The sequence below is a fragment of the Schistocerca serialis genome, chromosome 6 (assembly GCF_023864345.2).
Source record: "Schistocerca serialis cubense isolate TAMUIC-IGC-003099 chromosome 6, iqSchSeri2.2, whole genome shotgun sequence".
Classification (NCBI taxonomy): Eukaryota; Metazoa; Arthropoda; class Insecta; order Orthoptera; family Acrididae; genus Schistocerca; species Schistocerca serialis.
This window is the reverse complement of record NC_064643.1, coordinates 527,550,416-527,567,998: the sequence shown is the minus strand read 5'-3', so window position 1 is coordinate 527,567,998 and position 17,583 is coordinate 527,550,416. Positions and strand designations below refer to the sequence as shown.

General features: G+C 37.0%; 1 protein-coding gene across 2 annotated transcripts in view; it reads left to right on the top strand.

Annotated features, from left to right (window-relative positions):
* LOC126483628 (DNA topoisomerase I, mitochondrial) overlaps positions 1-16,566 on the top strand; it is a 44,470-nt gene extending 27,904 nt beyond the window's left edge. For both annotated transcript variants that reach the window (XM_050106677.1, XM_050106676.1), the window contains 12 exons: positions 556-693; positions 1,774-1,880; positions 3,030-3,145; positions 3,247-3,491; positions 3,596-3,847; positions 9,061-9,285; positions 9,363-9,465; positions 10,892-11,040; positions 14,551-14,688; positions 15,018-15,217; positions 15,344-15,493; positions 15,576-16,566. In XM_050106677.1, the coding sequence (XP_049962634.1) occupies positions 556-693; positions 1,774-1,880; positions 3,030-3,145; positions 3,247-3,491; positions 3,596-3,847; positions 9,061-9,285; positions 9,363-9,465; positions 10,892-11,040; positions 14,551-14,688; positions 15,018-15,217; positions 15,344-15,493; positions 15,576-15,678 (1,926 nt within the window). In that variant the 3' untranslated portion in view covers positions 15,679-16,566. The remainder of the gene's footprint in view (positions 1-555; positions 694-1,773; positions 1,881-3,029; positions 3,146-3,246; positions 3,492-3,595; positions 3,848-9,060; positions 9,286-9,362; positions 9,466-10,891; positions 11,041-14,550; positions 14,689-15,017; positions 15,218-15,343; positions 15,494-15,575) is intronic.
* Positions 16,567-17,583: the final 1,017 nt, after the last annotated feature.

Sequence of the window (17,583 nt, the reverse complement as noted above, 5' to 3'; positions counted from 1 at the left end):
AAAGGAAGGGTACTCGTATAAATACGGATGGAGCGCCTGACATAGCAATGGCTACCTGGTAAAGCTTAACTGTTAAGCTTACGACTCGAACCAAACTACTGTAGCTGTATCTTCATCCATTCGACCTCAATTGTGTTTCACGTTACAATGGACCAACTGTTTTTCGATTTGGAGGGGGCGGTCTAAAACTTTTCTCTCACCTTGAATTTCGAGTCTCAAATTTCGGGAGCGGCTTAGATTCGGGAAAAATTGTTTTCCTTGATTTCGAGTCTCATTTTTCGGGTGCGGCTTAGATTCGAGTAAATACGGTATTCTCAGTGTTCATTTTGGTTTTTTAACTTTACTGTTTTTGTTTGTGCTTTTGAAGAATGAAAGTATTTTGTCATCAAAACTAATTTGTTGCTTTGTGTGTCATTATGAAGGAACACTTAACTAGTTTGTGTTTGCATATGTTGCATGAGGTGATGTTAAATGTGCAAATAGCTTTTTGAGGAGGGATTACATGAATCATTCTGATATATTGGTTTTACAAGTAAGTTGTTTGTCATTATTCAGGCTTCACGCGCTTCTCCAGCTATAAAGCGTAAGGTCGAGGACTCTGAAGATGATATGCCACTTTCAGCTCGCAAAAAGGTTAAAAAAGAAAAAAAGAAACGAGAAGCTGAAAGTGAAGAGGAGGAAGACTTCAAACCAGTAAGTTTATTTAAAAAAAAAAAAAAAACTTCTGCAGTTCATGCTTTGTGTACATTTTGAATTTGAAACAATTTCGTTTTTTGTGGATTTGTGGAAGCAGCCGTGAAATACAGAAAGAAGGAAGAATATCTCTCTCTCTCTCTCTCTCTCTCTCTCTCTCTCTCTCTCTCTCTCTCTCTCTCTCATTTTAAAGGTGACAATATGTGGGTAATGTGTTGCAATTTATTGTGTAAGTTCACCATTGGACTGCTTTTTGTTACAAAGTAATTTTAGTTTTTTGTGAAAAGGTCTAAAACAATGAATTGTTTTCTATCTGCAATTGGTGTGGGCATCACTGTTAAGCATCAATTCACAAAAGTAACACTTAAAAGAGTGTTAGTTACGATGACACAATTTGCAGTGATGCAATTCTGAACAGAGTATCAAGATGAATGTAGTGACACAGCATCAGCTCCGGTCACTACAATGGATGAGCTCTTCAAGCTCTTCAAAGTTTTTTTTAAAGATATAACTTTGTAGACCTTAAGACAAATTAAATTTTATATAAGGTAATGGGTACAAACAAAGATAATACTTTGAGTGGTTAACATTTTCCATGACCTGCACTCTGGGATTTACCTGAAAGATGTTTTTACATTAGATAGTTTACATAAGGCAAATATAAATTATGGGCACTTAAACCCATTAGCCAGACCTGCAATTCCTGAATCCGTAGTGGAATATTTGCATGACCAACAAGAAGCAGTTTTGGGAAATTGCTTCACAGAAAACTGGATTTGGGACCCCATGTAAATGTACTTAGCAAATTCATTCACTTACTTATTGTGCCCAAAGATGAATTAGTTAATTAGTCTTCAGTAGTTTCTGCCCTGTATGCCACTTAACACTAGTTATTAAGTGGGTGGTCTTCCTGTCAATTGCTTTTTAACCTCTACCCTGCAACTTACCTTAAGGAAATGGCTGCATCCTGTAACATTTGGTACCTTTATGTGTTGTCCTATGTGATTGTGTATTTGTGTTATATGGTTTATTATGTGTGTGAGAATTAAAATTCTACATCATTTTTTATTCCTTGAACAGAAGAAAAAGAAAAAGGTGAAAGAACCGAAAGTTAAAACAGAAGACAAGCTTCCTGAGTCTCCAAGAAAAAAGAAAAAGGAGGAAGAGCAACAAGAGGTCTGGAAATGGTATGTGACATGTTGCTCAGTAGTTGGCAGTACTGTTGTATCTTCAGAAAATTTTGCCACCAGATGGCAGTGCAGTCAAGTGTTACTAATATGGCTGCCAAGAAGCATGGATTCCACATCACTTCTAGTTTTCAACTGTGTGTTGATTGTATACAATGAGAAGAACTGTTTTTCTTGTTTGCAAAATGGTATTTTGCAATTTTTCTGCAAAAGTTTTAAGAAATTTGATTGGTTTACATTCTAAAAGACACAAGATATCTTGTCTTGTTGTGAGGACATACACACATGTGACAGCAGCAATTTCTGTACCACCTGTGTATGTTAAACTGAATCCAGTACTGTCATGTGTTCTATATTTTGTTGTTATTTCTTCTATATCAGAGTGTGAAGGAAACTGTAGCCTTCCTGTTTATTCTAACTTTAAGAAGTTAGTGGTATGTTTCTGTTACTGGTGGTGACTAGTTTTCAAAGCATTCAATGAAGTGAGTAAGAATTAACATGTTGGGGCTTAGATTGTGTTATTGTTGATTAATGAAACAGCAAGCAGTAACTCTCCACCCTCTTCCTCCCAGTTGTGACACTTATATTATGATGCTGATTTGTGTTATTACAAGCTCAGCTTTTTTGCTGTTTAATGGGTAGTTGGCTGATTCATTAAATTAGTGGAAATCATTTGTAGGGCAATGTTTTTTAAAATCTAAATTTCACATCTCAAGGGGAAATAATGGTATATTACATTTTTAATTCAAGGAAAAGGCCAATATAAAGTTTATAGATGAATTAGTGTGGAAATATTTGAACTGTGTAGAGCAAGCTTTTGATGATTGCGTACTTGTCTTTTAATGTTATTTCTGCTGTCACAGTGTTAACATAATTTAAAAGTGCACATGCTGTTGTTTAAAAGTCTGAATGGCACTACTATACTGAATTTAATATTCAAACTAGTTCTTATTTAATTTGTTATTGATGGAGATGCAGCAAGTCACATGAGATCCATATCAACAATGAGTTCCTGTGTTTTTCATCTTTGGAGTGATTTTTGTTGTGAAGATTTTTTACAACATGCATTATCTTCTGCAAACATATATTTTAAAGTAAACTTAAGATGTCACGTCAACAGTATCCATAAAGCCAGCTATTGTTTGTTAGGTGGGAAGAGGAAAAGCATACGGATGGCAGGAAGTGGACATTTCTGGAACACAAAGGACCTGTATTTGCGCCACCATATGAAAGGTTGCCACCTGATGTTAAATTTTACTATGATGGTATGTGATATCACAGCTTTTTGGTTTCATTTGCCTGGTCTTTAAATCTTGATTATTCTTGTCCTTATTTGGTACTTAGTAGTTTTTTCTTTCTGGTACAGGTGAAGAAATGGCGCTCTCTGAGGAAGCAGAAGAGGTTGCTACATTCTATGCTCGTATGTTAGACCATGACTATACTACCAAAGAAGTATTCAACAAGAACTTTTTCAAAGACTGGCGTAAGGTAATGACAGAAAAGGAAAGGGCAAAGATAACAGATTTATCAAAATGCAATTTTAAGCACATGCATGCTTATTTTGTTGCAAAATCTGAGGAAAGAAAAAATATGAGCAAGGAAGAGAAAAAGGTAAGTTGTTTCACATAATATTTGAAGTGATCTTAAGAAGATTTACAGTTCAAATTATTACATATTTTTTTCTGTTTTAATCAAACCATGTCCTCCTTCTGCAGAAAATTAAAGAACAGAATGAAGAGATTACAAAGATTTATGGTTTCTGTGTATGTGATGGACATAAGGAAAAGATAGGAAATTTTAAAATTGAGCCTCCAGGGCTTTTCAGAGGACGGGGTGAGCATCCAAAAATGGGTATGCTTAAAAGGAGAGTAATGCCTGAAGATGTAATTATTAACTGCAGTAAGGATGCTGTTGTGCCAAAGCCTCCAGAGGGTCACAAATGGAAGGAAGTAAGACACGACAACAATGTAAGTGCAATTTTGTCAAAAACTGACATTTTGAGCTGGTGGCTGTGTACGAACCACAGGTTGACTCTTACATAGAAGATTACAGCAACCAGTCCCTTTTTACAATGCTATTTATTTATTTAAACAGCGCCGTTACTGGTTTCGAACCAACATGGTAATTTTCAGACAGGTAGTTCACGTTTTACATTAGATTTCGCCTTTTGTTTCACCAACTGACGGAATTTCCTTGGGGTGGTGGTGCCCTACAACCAAAACAAGATCTGAGACAATGTCTTTTTAACTGTATTTGTGCCTCACAACGATTTTAAGTGATGTAAATAAATTTTAAAATGGAGGTGTTTCGGTTACTTAACGATGAGGAATCCATGCCATTATGTTCCAGTGCTGATTGCTGTAATCTTCTATGTAAGAGTCAACCTGTATAAACAATATAAGTATTGTGTCCAACAGAGGTGGACCGAATATGTTGTAGGAAAGTTCGTGTAGAATGTAAATACTATAGGATTAAAGGAGACTATGCATTGAAAAGCAGTAGCACTGAATTTTTTGGTAGGCACACACAGAGGAAAGAAAACTTGTGAGATTTCAGATTCTTCCCTCCAGCACCAGCTTGTCTGAGCTACGTAGATGGGAGTTATCCTTGCATCTATCCTCAACCCCTGTAATCATCCTGGCCTCAGTCTCAGATAACCCACTGTCCCTGCACCGTCCACCCAACACTTTCCCCTTTCTCCGTAACCCTCTTCCAATTCAATCCCCACATCTTCATTGTGCCACCTATTCCCAGTCCCTGTTCCTACCTCCTGCTTTCCTCCTCCCCATACCACCCAACACTACCCCTACCACAACCAGGGCACTTGCTGCAAAATAACATTTACACTGTTAGTCAAGCCATGTAGGGATTTAGGTGTGTGTGTGTGTGTGTGTGTGTGTGTGTGTGTGTGTGTGTGTGTGTGTGTGGGCGCGCGCGTGTGTGTGCGTGCGTGCGCGCCACTTTTGCTTTTTGGTGAATGAATGTTCTCCTTTAATCCTAAAGTATTTATAAACTGAATTTTTTTCCCCATTTGCTCTGTAATTGTGTAGTTGGAATTGTTAGGTAGCGTTTATTTTTATTGTAATTGGATAGATAAAAAATCTATTCACCAAGTGGTGGCAGGAGTACACAAATATAAATTAATTTAAATTTACAACCCTAGTTCAGAGGTGACTTGCCGGACAGGACAATAAGGAAAGACTGATTTTTGGGTATTGCACTGGACGAGATTTGAAAACCTAAGAGTTTAAAAGGTAAAAGATAGTATAACACAAAAACAGAAATTACTGCCAAAACCTCATGCATATATTATGTGACCCTGGAGGAGGAGGAGGAGGAGGAGGGGGGGGGGGGGGATAGAAAGGTCAGAAAACAAAAGATCTAGAAAACTGGAAAGGGATAGTACTGCAGAGGAATGTTGAGACCAACAGCATTTACATAAATTAAGGCCAGCTGGGTGACGAGAACTTAGGGTGTATTGTAACACTGAAAGTGCTCCCAACAAAAGTAAAGCAGCATGGGACATCATCAACCAATGTAATTCACCATCAAACAATATAATTCACAAACCTGCACACAAGATGCAATGCTGGTCCCATAAGAAGTAAATAATTACTTCCTAACCTCAGTGAGTGAGCTGAAAAACAAAATCAAGCAAAATGGCACTTGGGCACTAGACCATCTTGGTGCTGTGCCTCATAGGAGGTATGCTTTCCACTGGAATGTTGTCACCGCTGAGGATATTGTAAAAGCTGTGGCAAAGTTCACCATCTTCAAAAGTATGGACTGTTATTGGTTCTCTAACTATGTAATGAAATCTGTCAACCTCTTTCTTTCATTTTTAATATGTGTTTAGAATCTGGAGTTTCCCCCAGATGCAATCAAAACTGCTAAAGTGATACCAGTCTTTAAAAAGGGAGATAAGCATCTGCTCCATAACTATCGACCAGTTTCTATTGTAACAATTTTCTCTAAAGTTTTTGAATATCTAATGTACAGCCAACTAAATAACTATTTTGAAAAGCGCGATCTCCTCTCGAACAGACAGTTTGCATATCAACATGGTAAAAATACCACTACTGCTGTCACTGAAGCTGTTAACCAGATGTTAACTGTATTCGAAAATTAGGATCTAATATCAGTTGTACTTCGTGATCTTCGCAAAGCCTTCGACTGCGTACCATTTAACATCCTACTTGCAAAACTGGAATTTTATGGCATTCACTAACCATATTTAGATGTAATCGAATCAGGAAACAGTTTGTATCAATTAAAAATAAATCTCCTCGCTGAAGGAAGTTCAGACTGGAGTGCCTCGGCTCGGTCCTTGGTCCTTTTCTGTTCATCATTGCAATTAATGACTTACCTTACCATCTAGGAGCAAATTAAATTGTGTGTTATGCAGATGGCACAACACTGCTCAATACACACCATGACACAACAGAACTGCATCAGGCAACACAGGAAAAACTAGAACTAGTAATGAATTGGTTTTCTTCTAATGAACTCCTATGTAATCCTGATAAAACACAAGAACTAATTCTGGGTTTAACTACAGCTGTTGAAAGTAAATCAGTAAAATTGTTAGGATTCCACATTGGTGCAGAATCAAACTGTGAGGAACATATTAGCCATATCTGCAAGAGAATAGCAAGAGTGTGTTATCTCATCTGGAGGCTGACAGATGTAGTCACTGATGAGTATCTAAAGGTGGTATATTTTGGCCTGTTTCAATCTCACATTTCCTGTGGCATATTGTTATGGGGACATTCTTCCTCTGTCAGTGAAATTCTGAAAATTCAAAAAAGAGTAATCAGAATAATGAGCAAAGTTAAGCCTAAGGAACACTGCCCCCCCCCCCCCCCCCCTCTTTATCAAACACATGATATTAACTGTTGTGAATCTACACAGCACTGCTTTATGTCAAAAGCAACTTAAATGAGTTCAAGACCAGAGAGAACATACATCCCCACAACACTAGAGGCAAACTGGACTTCGACATATCAAGACACAGACCAACAAAGACTGCAACCTTACACAAAATAATGAGTTTAAAAGTCTTCAATAAACTTCCAGCATCTGCTCAGTCACTGCCCAGTAATATTTTCAAAAGCAAGATTTATGACTGGTTACTGAAACACCCATTTTATAAGATAGCAGAATATTTTGAAATAATCATTGACATTAGTATATAAGAATATTCCTAAAGAAAGTGGAATTAAATTGTAAAAACTTTACTGTAAAGTTATTATTAATTGTATATTTAATGTTGAGACCTATTCCACTGTAAGTGGTCAGTGGTGAATAAACTGAATACTGAACACCAATTCTCACCTGCATGGTTCTGCGAAACTGGTGTCTGGGGAGGAGGCCAGGTGGCAAATGAGTAAACAGGCACCAAGGTCAAGACTTGTGTTGTAGAGCATGCTTTGCAAGAGGATGTTGTGTGTTGCCAATATACACACTCTGCCTATGCCCATTCATCCTAATTGATAACTTAGTGGCAGTCATGCCAATGTAAAAGACCAAACAGTATTTACATAATAGCTGGTATATGACTTGGTTGTTTGGTTTAGATACATTGAGGACATCTTTGCCATATGGGCTCATGGTGAGGCTGACCTGTTAAAATTCCTGGTATCTATAAATACCTTCAGTTAAATTTCGCATAGTTATATTCTGAGTCCCATACCACTTTCCTTGATGGTGATCTCGTCCTTACCAAAAGTCAGCTACACATTACTTTTCACATTAAATCTCTGAACAAACAGTAGTACTTATATTTTGACAGTTGCCATCCTTTCCTTGTTATACTTTCCCACCCATACAGCCTTGGGGTATTCGAGGCAAACATGTTCAAAAGCAGATTTCCCAGGGAATCACATTCAATCAGGGTATTACTGAACTCTCCAAAAAACAACTTAGGGGTACACTTCTTGTTGCTCTGTTTTATCCTGGCCTTGAATGTGTTAATCAACAGCTCCGAGGCTATAATTTCCTAAAATCGTGCCCTAAAATGAGGTCTGTTCTGTCCGACATTTTGCCCACTACACCGAGAATAGCTTTTAGTCACCCTCCCTATCTGTAATATTCTTGCCAGATGCTGTGCTGCTTCTACACCCATTTCCCTAGCCTATATCTCGTGCCACTGTGACCATTACTGCTGTAGGACTTGCCCTAGGCACCCTCCTCCAACCATGTATACCAGTCCTGTAACTGGGAAAACATATATCATCAAAGGGAGAGCCACCTCTGAAATGACACGTCATACACTAGTGGTAATGTAAACATTGTTTGGCCTTTTACATCAGCACGGCCACCACCAAATTATGAGTTAGGCTGGATGGGTATAGGCAGAGAGTGTATACTGGCAACCCACAATATCTTGTAGCTGAGCATGCTCTACAATATGACAGTCATTATCATGGTGCCTGTTTCACCACATGTGTCATCTGGATTCTTCCCTCAGATGCCAGTTTCTCAGAACTTCGCAGGTGGAATTGGCATTACATGTTATGGGTTCTCACCACCCTCCTGGCCTTAATTTATCTTAATTCTTTTCTTTTGTCCCAGCATTTCTTCACAGCAACTATTCCTTTCTTCACTCACTTCCAATTTTCTATATCTTTCATTTTCTGACCTGCCTGTTTCCCACCCACCCCTCTCCTCCCCTCTCCACACCTCTGTCACATACAGTTCATGTAGCTTTCTGCTGTTATTAATTGATGCATGATGTTTTGGCAGTAATCTCTGTCTTGTGTATTACTCTGTCTTCCACTTTTAAGCTCCCAGGTTTTCAAGTCATGTCTGGTGCAGTCCCCAACAATCAGTCTTCTCATCTAGTCCAGTAAGTCTCTGCTGACCAAGGGTTCTGGACGTCTTTTTCCCAACTTTCCCCTGTCTTAAATCACCTGTCCTTTTCTTTCATCTGTCATACTTCCCCTTCAAAGCTTCTGTCAGAAGAAAGAGCTACTGGCTCCAAAAGCTTGCAAATTTAAGTAATTTATATGTGTGTTGTCCTGCTGCCATGTGGTGAGTATAGTTTTTATCTATCTAATCACAGCAAATTTTTAAAGTTGATTGTTTCTGTTGATATATTTATTTTTCTTGGTTTCGGTTCATAATCTGTGTAGCATGATATGGTCATTTTGTTATTTTAAATAACAATATTGTGTCTTAGGTTACATGGCTCGCAAGTTGGACTGAAAATGTACAAGGACAAGTGAAATACATCATGCTGAACCCATCTTCAAAATTGAAAGGTGAAAAAGATTGGCAGAAATATGAGACAGCCCGAAAGCTTGCAAAAAGTATTGAGAAGATTCGGGCAGAATATCGCGAAGACTGGAAATCAAAGGAAATGCGTATCAGACAAAGAGCTGTTGCTTTATATTTCATTGATAAGGTATAGTAACACACTTTATCAAAAATTATCTCCTGAGGAGTGACCATTTTTAGTAAAATGTGTGCATACTATTTCAGCTGGCACTTAGGGCTGGTAACGAGAAGGATGAAGATCAAGCAGACACAGTCGGTTGCTGTTCACTACGTGTTGAACACATATCTTTACATGAAGAGAAGGATGGTGAGTGTTGTCTTCATTTGACTAATGCTTCGAGGAAATCACAAAATTGAATTCCAGTAACCACAGATACTGAGTACTGTGTGTTTACCTAGTTTTAAGTAAGAAGTCAGGTTCAGCTACTTAAAGCCCAACCATGTAAAGTGTGTTCCTGGAAGTAAAGCTGTGTTTTAGAACTAAATGGAACATTCAGTGTCCTTTGGTTTGCTGTTCGTTTGCAAACATTATGTGGAGAAGGCATAAATAAAAGCCCTGAGCTGTTGCTACTGGGTGTTCCAATTTGAAGTTGCCCTAAGAAGAGAAATGGCTCCACCTCTGCAATACGCAACACATCACAGTGCTGTCTTTGTCACCAGCTGCGAGCACTTGGTCATGCTGTATGGCACCAATAATGTAACAGGCAGTGATGTTTACTATGATCGTCCCAGCACTGCTCATAATTCTAAGTTAGTCACAATTTGTTAGATTATAGATGCAATTGGACAGTATTTTGTGCTCTTTTTGTGTGTAGAGAGCATTTAACATGCAGCTGTAACAGAGCACCAAACACATTTTAGTCCTGCAGATCTAAATGTTAACCTGTAATCAAGGAAAACATTCAACAGTGATTTACAAGAGCATGGTGCATAATGTTATTAGTTGAGTGGTGGGTGTTCTGGTGACAGACTAATTTCCAATATTGTTCAGCTCGTAAGTGGTTGATTCTGTCCTCTGTGACACACAACACCAAGTAATGTCACATTATTAATTGTTTATGTTATTGATAAGAGCCTGTACTAGAACTGACACATTACATGCCTTCAAGGTCTAAGTTCTGCAACTTCAGCGTTATGAATGGTATCACATTTGGAGATAAAAGTGTGAAGATTACTTTTCTATTTTGATTCACTATGACTTATGGCATCATCCTCTGATGTAAAATGTCATTTAGAGAGTTTGCTGTGCAGAAACATTTAATAAGGATAATGGGTGAGTCCCACTCAAGAACCTCTTGTACACAGCTCTTTAAACAGTTTGGTATTTTCCCTTTTGAAGTTTGCTTTCAACAGTCAATCACAGTTGAAAACAATAGCAAGATTTATAAATATTATACTAGAAGTGGACATAAACACTATACTGCACTTGGCCTTAATGTAGCACAGAAAGGAGTGAACTACTGTCATAAAAATTGTTGATCATTTACCCATTTATCTAAATAATGTAATGAATAATAAAAGTAACTTCTAACACAAACTGAAGTCATATATGGTGTAATGCATAATATATCTTAGAATTATTTTATTATGTTTTGGGAGATGATGACGATTGCAAATATGTATTTGTGTTATCCAATGTCTCAGAAATAAAGTCCGCTATCCTGACTAAAATTTTATATAAAAATAACTTACATTTCTGGATCTTGTTATTTGATTTGCTTTCTTTATTTCAGGGAAGGAATGTGTGGTAGTATTTGATTTCCTCGGTAAGGATTCCATAAGATATTACAATGAAGTGTCTGTTGAGAAACGAGTATTTAAGAATTTGCAACTCTTCATGGAAAACAAATCCACTGGGGATGATTTGTTTGATAGACTTAACGTAAGTATAGTGTGTTCCACATAATGATGATTGAAGTTGGCCTCTTATTGAAATTTAAAGATTTGATTTTTATTTACCTTCTTGTCTTACGAAGGAAAAGTGTATATTAATGCTCAGTGCATTGTTCTTGGGCAAAATAAGAATGAAATACCAAATTAAAAAAAAAAAGATAGTGTGTTCACAAAAATTTTAAAACATGTTCAAAATACAGTGGAATCACACATAGCAAGCATAATTTGTTCCAGAATCTTACCTGTAGTGTGAAACACAGGTTAGGCGAAAAAATTTATCCAATTTAAATTAATTTAAAATATGATAATGCGTTCCATGCAGAAAAAGTACTAAAAGTTTTATCTTATTTATGCCAATTACACATATGTACTTTATTGTTCACAATACATGACAAATTATTTTTTCTAAAAAGCTATCCATAGTCATTTGTTTCTGCCGGTGCTTCAACACTTAGTGAAAATGCGACACAGCATTGTCGTTACATAAATTTGTAGTGCACATAGTCACTGCTTCATTGGGGTGATTATTTTCAGTGAACGATAACAGACTCCCTTGCTTTCAGGATTTCTCTCGTGTCAGCAGAAGATCACTGTTTTGCTGTTACTGCCCTCTCCTCCTCCTCCTCCTCCTCCTCCTCTTCCTCTGAAGAACTCCTCTCCACAACTTCCTGTTGTGAAACACACTGCAACTGCATAAGCTCTTTGATGGCCATTTCTTGGCTGTGATCTTCCATAAGCTCATCAACATAAATGTTATTCACATCTAGTCCCATGCTCTTGGCCAAAGACAATCTCGTTGACTACAGGCTCCACAGGTACTGACTCAAATGCCTCAACGAGTCACATTAGACAATGCACTCCGGCCAAAGCTTCTCCAAGTGGGAGTGAGTTCTCTTGGTAACCTCTTCCCAAGCCTTTTCGATCACATTGATGCAGGCAGTGATGTTGAAGTGTTATTTCCAAAACTCTATGAGAGTGAGATTGGTAGCTTCAGTCAACTCAAAGCAATGCTCAAAGAGTGCTTTAGTGTAGAGCTACTTGAAGTAAGAAACAGTCTGCTGGTCCATAGACTGGAGTAATGGAGTGGTTTTGGAAGGCAGAAATTGGATCTTGATGAATTTAAATTTGGCAAGGTGGTGGTCTTGTAGGCCTGGAGAACATACAGGAGCATTGTTGATAACAAGCAAGACATATTCATCTCTAACAAATATTTTTTCACTGAAGGACCAAACACTTCATTGATTCAATCACAAAAAAGATCACATGTCCCCCAAGCCTTGTTGTAGGACCTCCACATCACATATAACCTGCTCTTCTGGACATTACACTTCTTGAAGCCTCGTGGAGTTTCTGAATGGTAAACAAGCAACGGTTTAGTTTTCAAATCACTGCTTGCATTGGCATAGAATAACGGTGCGAGATTGTCTTTATTGGCTTGTGACTTGGCTTATGGCCAGGCAATAGCTTCTCCTCTGCGGGTACGCTTCGGCATTCTTTTCCAGCACAGACTCGTCTTGTCACAATCAAAAACGTGTTGTGGAAGATAACCCTCAAAATCTATGAACATCTTGATGTTGCTGATTAAGTTCTTGGCTGCCTTTGTGTTGGAGCTGGCTGCTTCGCCGTACCTCACAATGCAGTGAATGCCGATTCTTCTCTTAATCTTCTCAAACCACCCATGGCATCTCTTAAACACTTCTTCGGCTGCTGACGATCCTGGCGTCTTCTTAACAGGGTTGGCAAAAATCATTCTACCTTCTCACAAATGATGTTCTCATTAATAGTTTTGCCTTGTAATTGCTTTTCATTTATCCATATAAGGAGCAACCTTTCGACATCATCCAGAATACAAAACCTTTGTTTTCTCTTGTCACTCCTTTTGAAGCATCTATCTCTTTAATCTTGTCCTTGTTCTTGAGGACAGGACAAATAGTTGATTTAGACCGACTGTGTGCGCATGCTAAATTAGCAACTCGCACACCACATTAACTTTTTTCAGTGATTTTACATTTCATTTCTAAGGTCATTTTCTTTTTCTTATGGTCATCTTCTTGTAGATTTATCTTCGTGGAAATTTCTGTGAAGGTTATTAAAATGTGCTCATGAAAAAACACTGTGAACACAAGTTTAGAAAAATGTAAGATCATAAGTTGCACTAAGATGTAGCAGAAACCTAAAAATAATGAAAACAGCATCTCTGGAATCAGAAAATATAATTCAGAAGCTTAGCGCCTGCTGCTTTGTTCATTTACACTGTATGGCCTGCAGAGATTTTTTTGTTTTTGTCTTTATTTAATCAAATTTTTGTGTGTTGACAAATTGCATCACCGAAGCTTTTCACGCTAATTAAGACCTTATAAGCATGGTGTCTTCTGAATGTACTTCTGACCAAAACGCGATTCTGGTGGCTGACCAAAATGTGATTCTGGTGGCTGGAGTCTAAAGTTTTTGTTAATCATGCTTTTTGCATTCTCTTGGAGATATTTTCGTAGCAATTTTCACCCCCTAATATAATTTCTTTATCTCTAACCAAGAAGTGAAATACCAGTTTTCATAAATTTAACTTTGAAATTTTTTAATGTAACAAAATATTTTCTTAAAAAGTTTCATCCCCTGTTGCAGTCCCATGGGGGTTGAACTTCCAGAAACAATAGAACATGTATTTATTTTATTTCTAACAGATAGGTTAAATACCAATTGTCTTTTTTTTTTTTTAAAAGTCACCCGATATTTGACCTTCTTAGTGGTTGCATTTCCAAAAATGATGAAACACTTATTTTTTTATTTTCTGACAGTGAAACCAAGTACCAATTTTTGTAGTTCTGGCATCAAAAGTCCCTTTCAGAAAGCACAGTTTGGGCTGGGCAATAATGAGTCTGTCAGTCAGTCAGTCAGTCAGTCAGTCAGAACATTGCCTTTTATATATTAGAGATTGGCAAATGTAGTCCCACTGCTACATCAAAAACAATATATTGCCATATTGCTGTGATGAAATAAACAATCACTTATTCAATAGTGTAGGCTATATTAGCATATTACAGCTTTATCGAAATACATTGTAGTCCAAAATTACTGGAAACAAACAGAAACTCCCTTTATTTTTCAAATATGGACTGATGCTGTGATAAACAGTTTCTTTAAGCAGATGCTGCTACCTACTGGGAATATGCAGAGATAAAAACAAGTGATGTGGTGAAAGCCCATGGTGTAAAGTAAGTGCTACAATTAGCCCCAGTAAGTTAGATTGATTCCGTGCTCACACTTTCTTTAGGGGCTTCCAAGGAAAGTACTAATGGAGGCGGGCGAAAGGGGGGGGGGGGGGAGCAGCAGCATTTATCACGTTGCTGTTTTTATCATGGGGAAATGTTAGTGTCAATTTGTAAGCTTTCTTTCTGCCATCTTGCATTGTAAAGTATCAGCAAAGAGAACAGTTTTAAACAGTATTTTATCAACAGATATTTATTTGTAGAAAAGCTATATATTGATGTTTTTGTTTCAGACTTCAATATTGAACAAACATCTGAATGAGCTGATGGAAGGATTGACTGCCAAAGTTTTCCGAACATACAATGCTTCTATCACATTGCAAGAACAGCTTAAACAGTTGACTAATCCTGACTTCACAGTTGCTGAAAAGGTATGCCTTCATAAAAATTTTTGTAAAAAATACTCTCCTTGTAAAACTACGTACAGTTAACTTTGTTCTTCAGATGTATTAACATACGAATTAATGTTTTGTTAGACAGTCACACTTGTAAATTATATCCTATATGATCCTGAGAACATTATTTAATTTATTGTTCTGCATTGTTTCAGTAAAAATGTTATGTAAAATGAAGAAAGTGCATAGTGAGTGCCCATTGAGCAGTTCCTTTCACTTTATGAATTTCAGAGTTGCAAAAGTTTTGCTCTTGTTATGTTTTACTGAAGTAGTAGTTGTTTTAACCAGGATAATATTTTCAACAGATTTTGGCATACAACCGCGCAAACCGTGCAGTGGCAATACTTTGTAACCATCAAAGATCTGTTCCAAAAACACATGCTAAAAGTATGGAGAATCTGAAGAACAAAATTGAAGCCAAAAAGGAACAATTGGAGGAAGCAGAAAGGCAATATAAGCAGGCAAAAAGAGAGTACAAAAATTTTGAATCTGCCAAAAACAAGATGTTAGTAGTTTTTGTTTGTAACATTGAGCTAATCACTTCTGGAACAACATTATTATTAATTATGATATTAAAATTTGAACATTTTGAATTTTCTCTGGAATACTACTGAATTTGATTTTTTTCCAGAGACATGGATAAGAGGAAAAAAGCTCTAGACAGAATTAAAGAACAGTTGTCCAAGTTAGAAGTTCAGGCAACAGACAAGGAAGAAAATAAGGAAATTGCTTTGGGAACATCCAAGCTTAATTATCTTGATCCGCGTATAAGTGTGGCATGGTATGTATCCAGACTTCGATTAAAGTCAAAATTTTTATTTCAGAAATTATGTTAACTTACAATGTGAGTTTTCTTTCCACAGGTGCAAAAAGTTTGGTGTTCCTATTGAGAAGATATACAACAGAACACAGCGTGACAAGTTTCGTTGGGCTATTGATATGGCTGGACCTGACTACGTGTTTTAATGACAATCCTATTAGTTTTATTGGCAAGTGTGAAGATCGTATTGTGTGTGAACTTGAGATGGGGCCATCAAAATTAGTTAAGACCTTGTGTGCAAAAAGGTACCAGAAGAATCTTATTTAAGTTTTAATATGTTCATGAAATAGACAATAAACACTTCAAGCAGTGTTTGCTGCTGGTTTTATTGTGTTAGGTAAATTACAATGGTGATTCTGATGAAACAAGACTGTATGCAAAACACAAAAGTTTTGTATAGTGTGTGGGTACTAAAAGCATCAGTAACTAGAGTACATATTTTAAATTGAATATATTGATGTTGTCTATTGTATTAAATTGTGTTATGAAATCTATATTTTTTAATTTTGAGTAAATTTTCTTATTGTTGACATGCAAGTGAACATTCCTCCACAGCATGAAATGCATACGTGTGGAGTAGTAATAGCTGTGCATGTTGAGTTTCAAGCATGTTATTTTGGTACAACTGTTTTAAAAGCTTTGTGATAAGTTTTAATTTGCTGTGTGACATGGAAAAACAAGATGCAATATGTAAATACAAACTATATATAACACTTAAAGTTTGCTCATCAGTAAACACTTCCTTTGATGGTAGGCAGTGAAATTATTTACGATTAAGTCCAAGAGAAAGTTTTGTTTAACGTGAACATTTGTGTGATAATGGCAAAGAAAGAAAGATGATTCTATTGCAGATATTTCATTAGTTTTCTGTTGGAGTGTGAGTCATTTACAAAGGTGTTATATAAAGACAGTGAAATTGTTATGCAATTAGAGAAAGTATGTGATGTGACCATTTTATGACAAAGATTTATACAGCACCTGTAAATTTACTGAGAATATTCTTGTATATTACAAGGTTCCAGTGACTTTTCACATTTTATTTATTATTTTTTGTTTTTGGAATAGTATTATATCTGTATGTAGCAGATACTGTGAAATTACATTATTTCACCAGATTACTTGGGTATTCTGATTTCAAAACCTAAACTTTCTGCCAGAGACTACATTAATATACACAGTTGTGATTTGCGACACATGAGCGGAAATCAACTCAGGTTTATTCACATTTTTTTTTTTACAGGTTACATTGAAAATGCACTTGACTGAAGAAAGCTAGTAATCCTGCTCACAAGAAATGTAGTCGTGGTTCACACTTCTGATACGCCAGCATGTAAGGGCAATTTTATCCAGATTCAAATTATACAACCTATACATCTCAAAAATTCACTTTGGCATGAAGAAAGGATTGTATTTTGTCCTGTCTCATGAGATGTGAGACACACAATAATTGCCCTTGGGTTTCTCACTTTCATCTACTGACTGGCACATAATCTGTTGGTTATGTTGGCAAGATCCACAAGTCACACTGTGTGTTCTGTATTGTCAGTATTTTGGCAACAAGAAGTAACTCAAAGAGTTCAGTCCTACCAAGTTCCTGAAAAAGAGATGTTATCTGCAAGGAAATAAGGATCTTACAAATTTGTGCCAAGGTGGTAGTCTACATCTGTACTTTGCAAGTTACTGTGAAATGTATGACGGAGGGCAGTTCCCATTGTACCAGTTATTAGCACTTTTTCCCATTTCATTCATGTACTGAGCATGGGAAGAATGTGTCTGTGCACACTAATTAAATTTAATCTTCTCTTCACAGACCATACGGGAATGATACGAAGGGGATTGTAGTGTATTCGTAGAGTCATCAGTGCCACCTACTAACAGAAGATCATAAAGAGCAACTTCCACTTGTTTGGCCCAATGAAGGGTACTCTCTGTGAGAAACAGTACATGGATGATGGGGAGTTTGGGACCCTCCTGGTAGGGTGGAGTAAGGCCATCACATTTAATGGAGGTTATGTTGAAAAATAAGGCTTTGTAGCTAATAGTGAGGAATA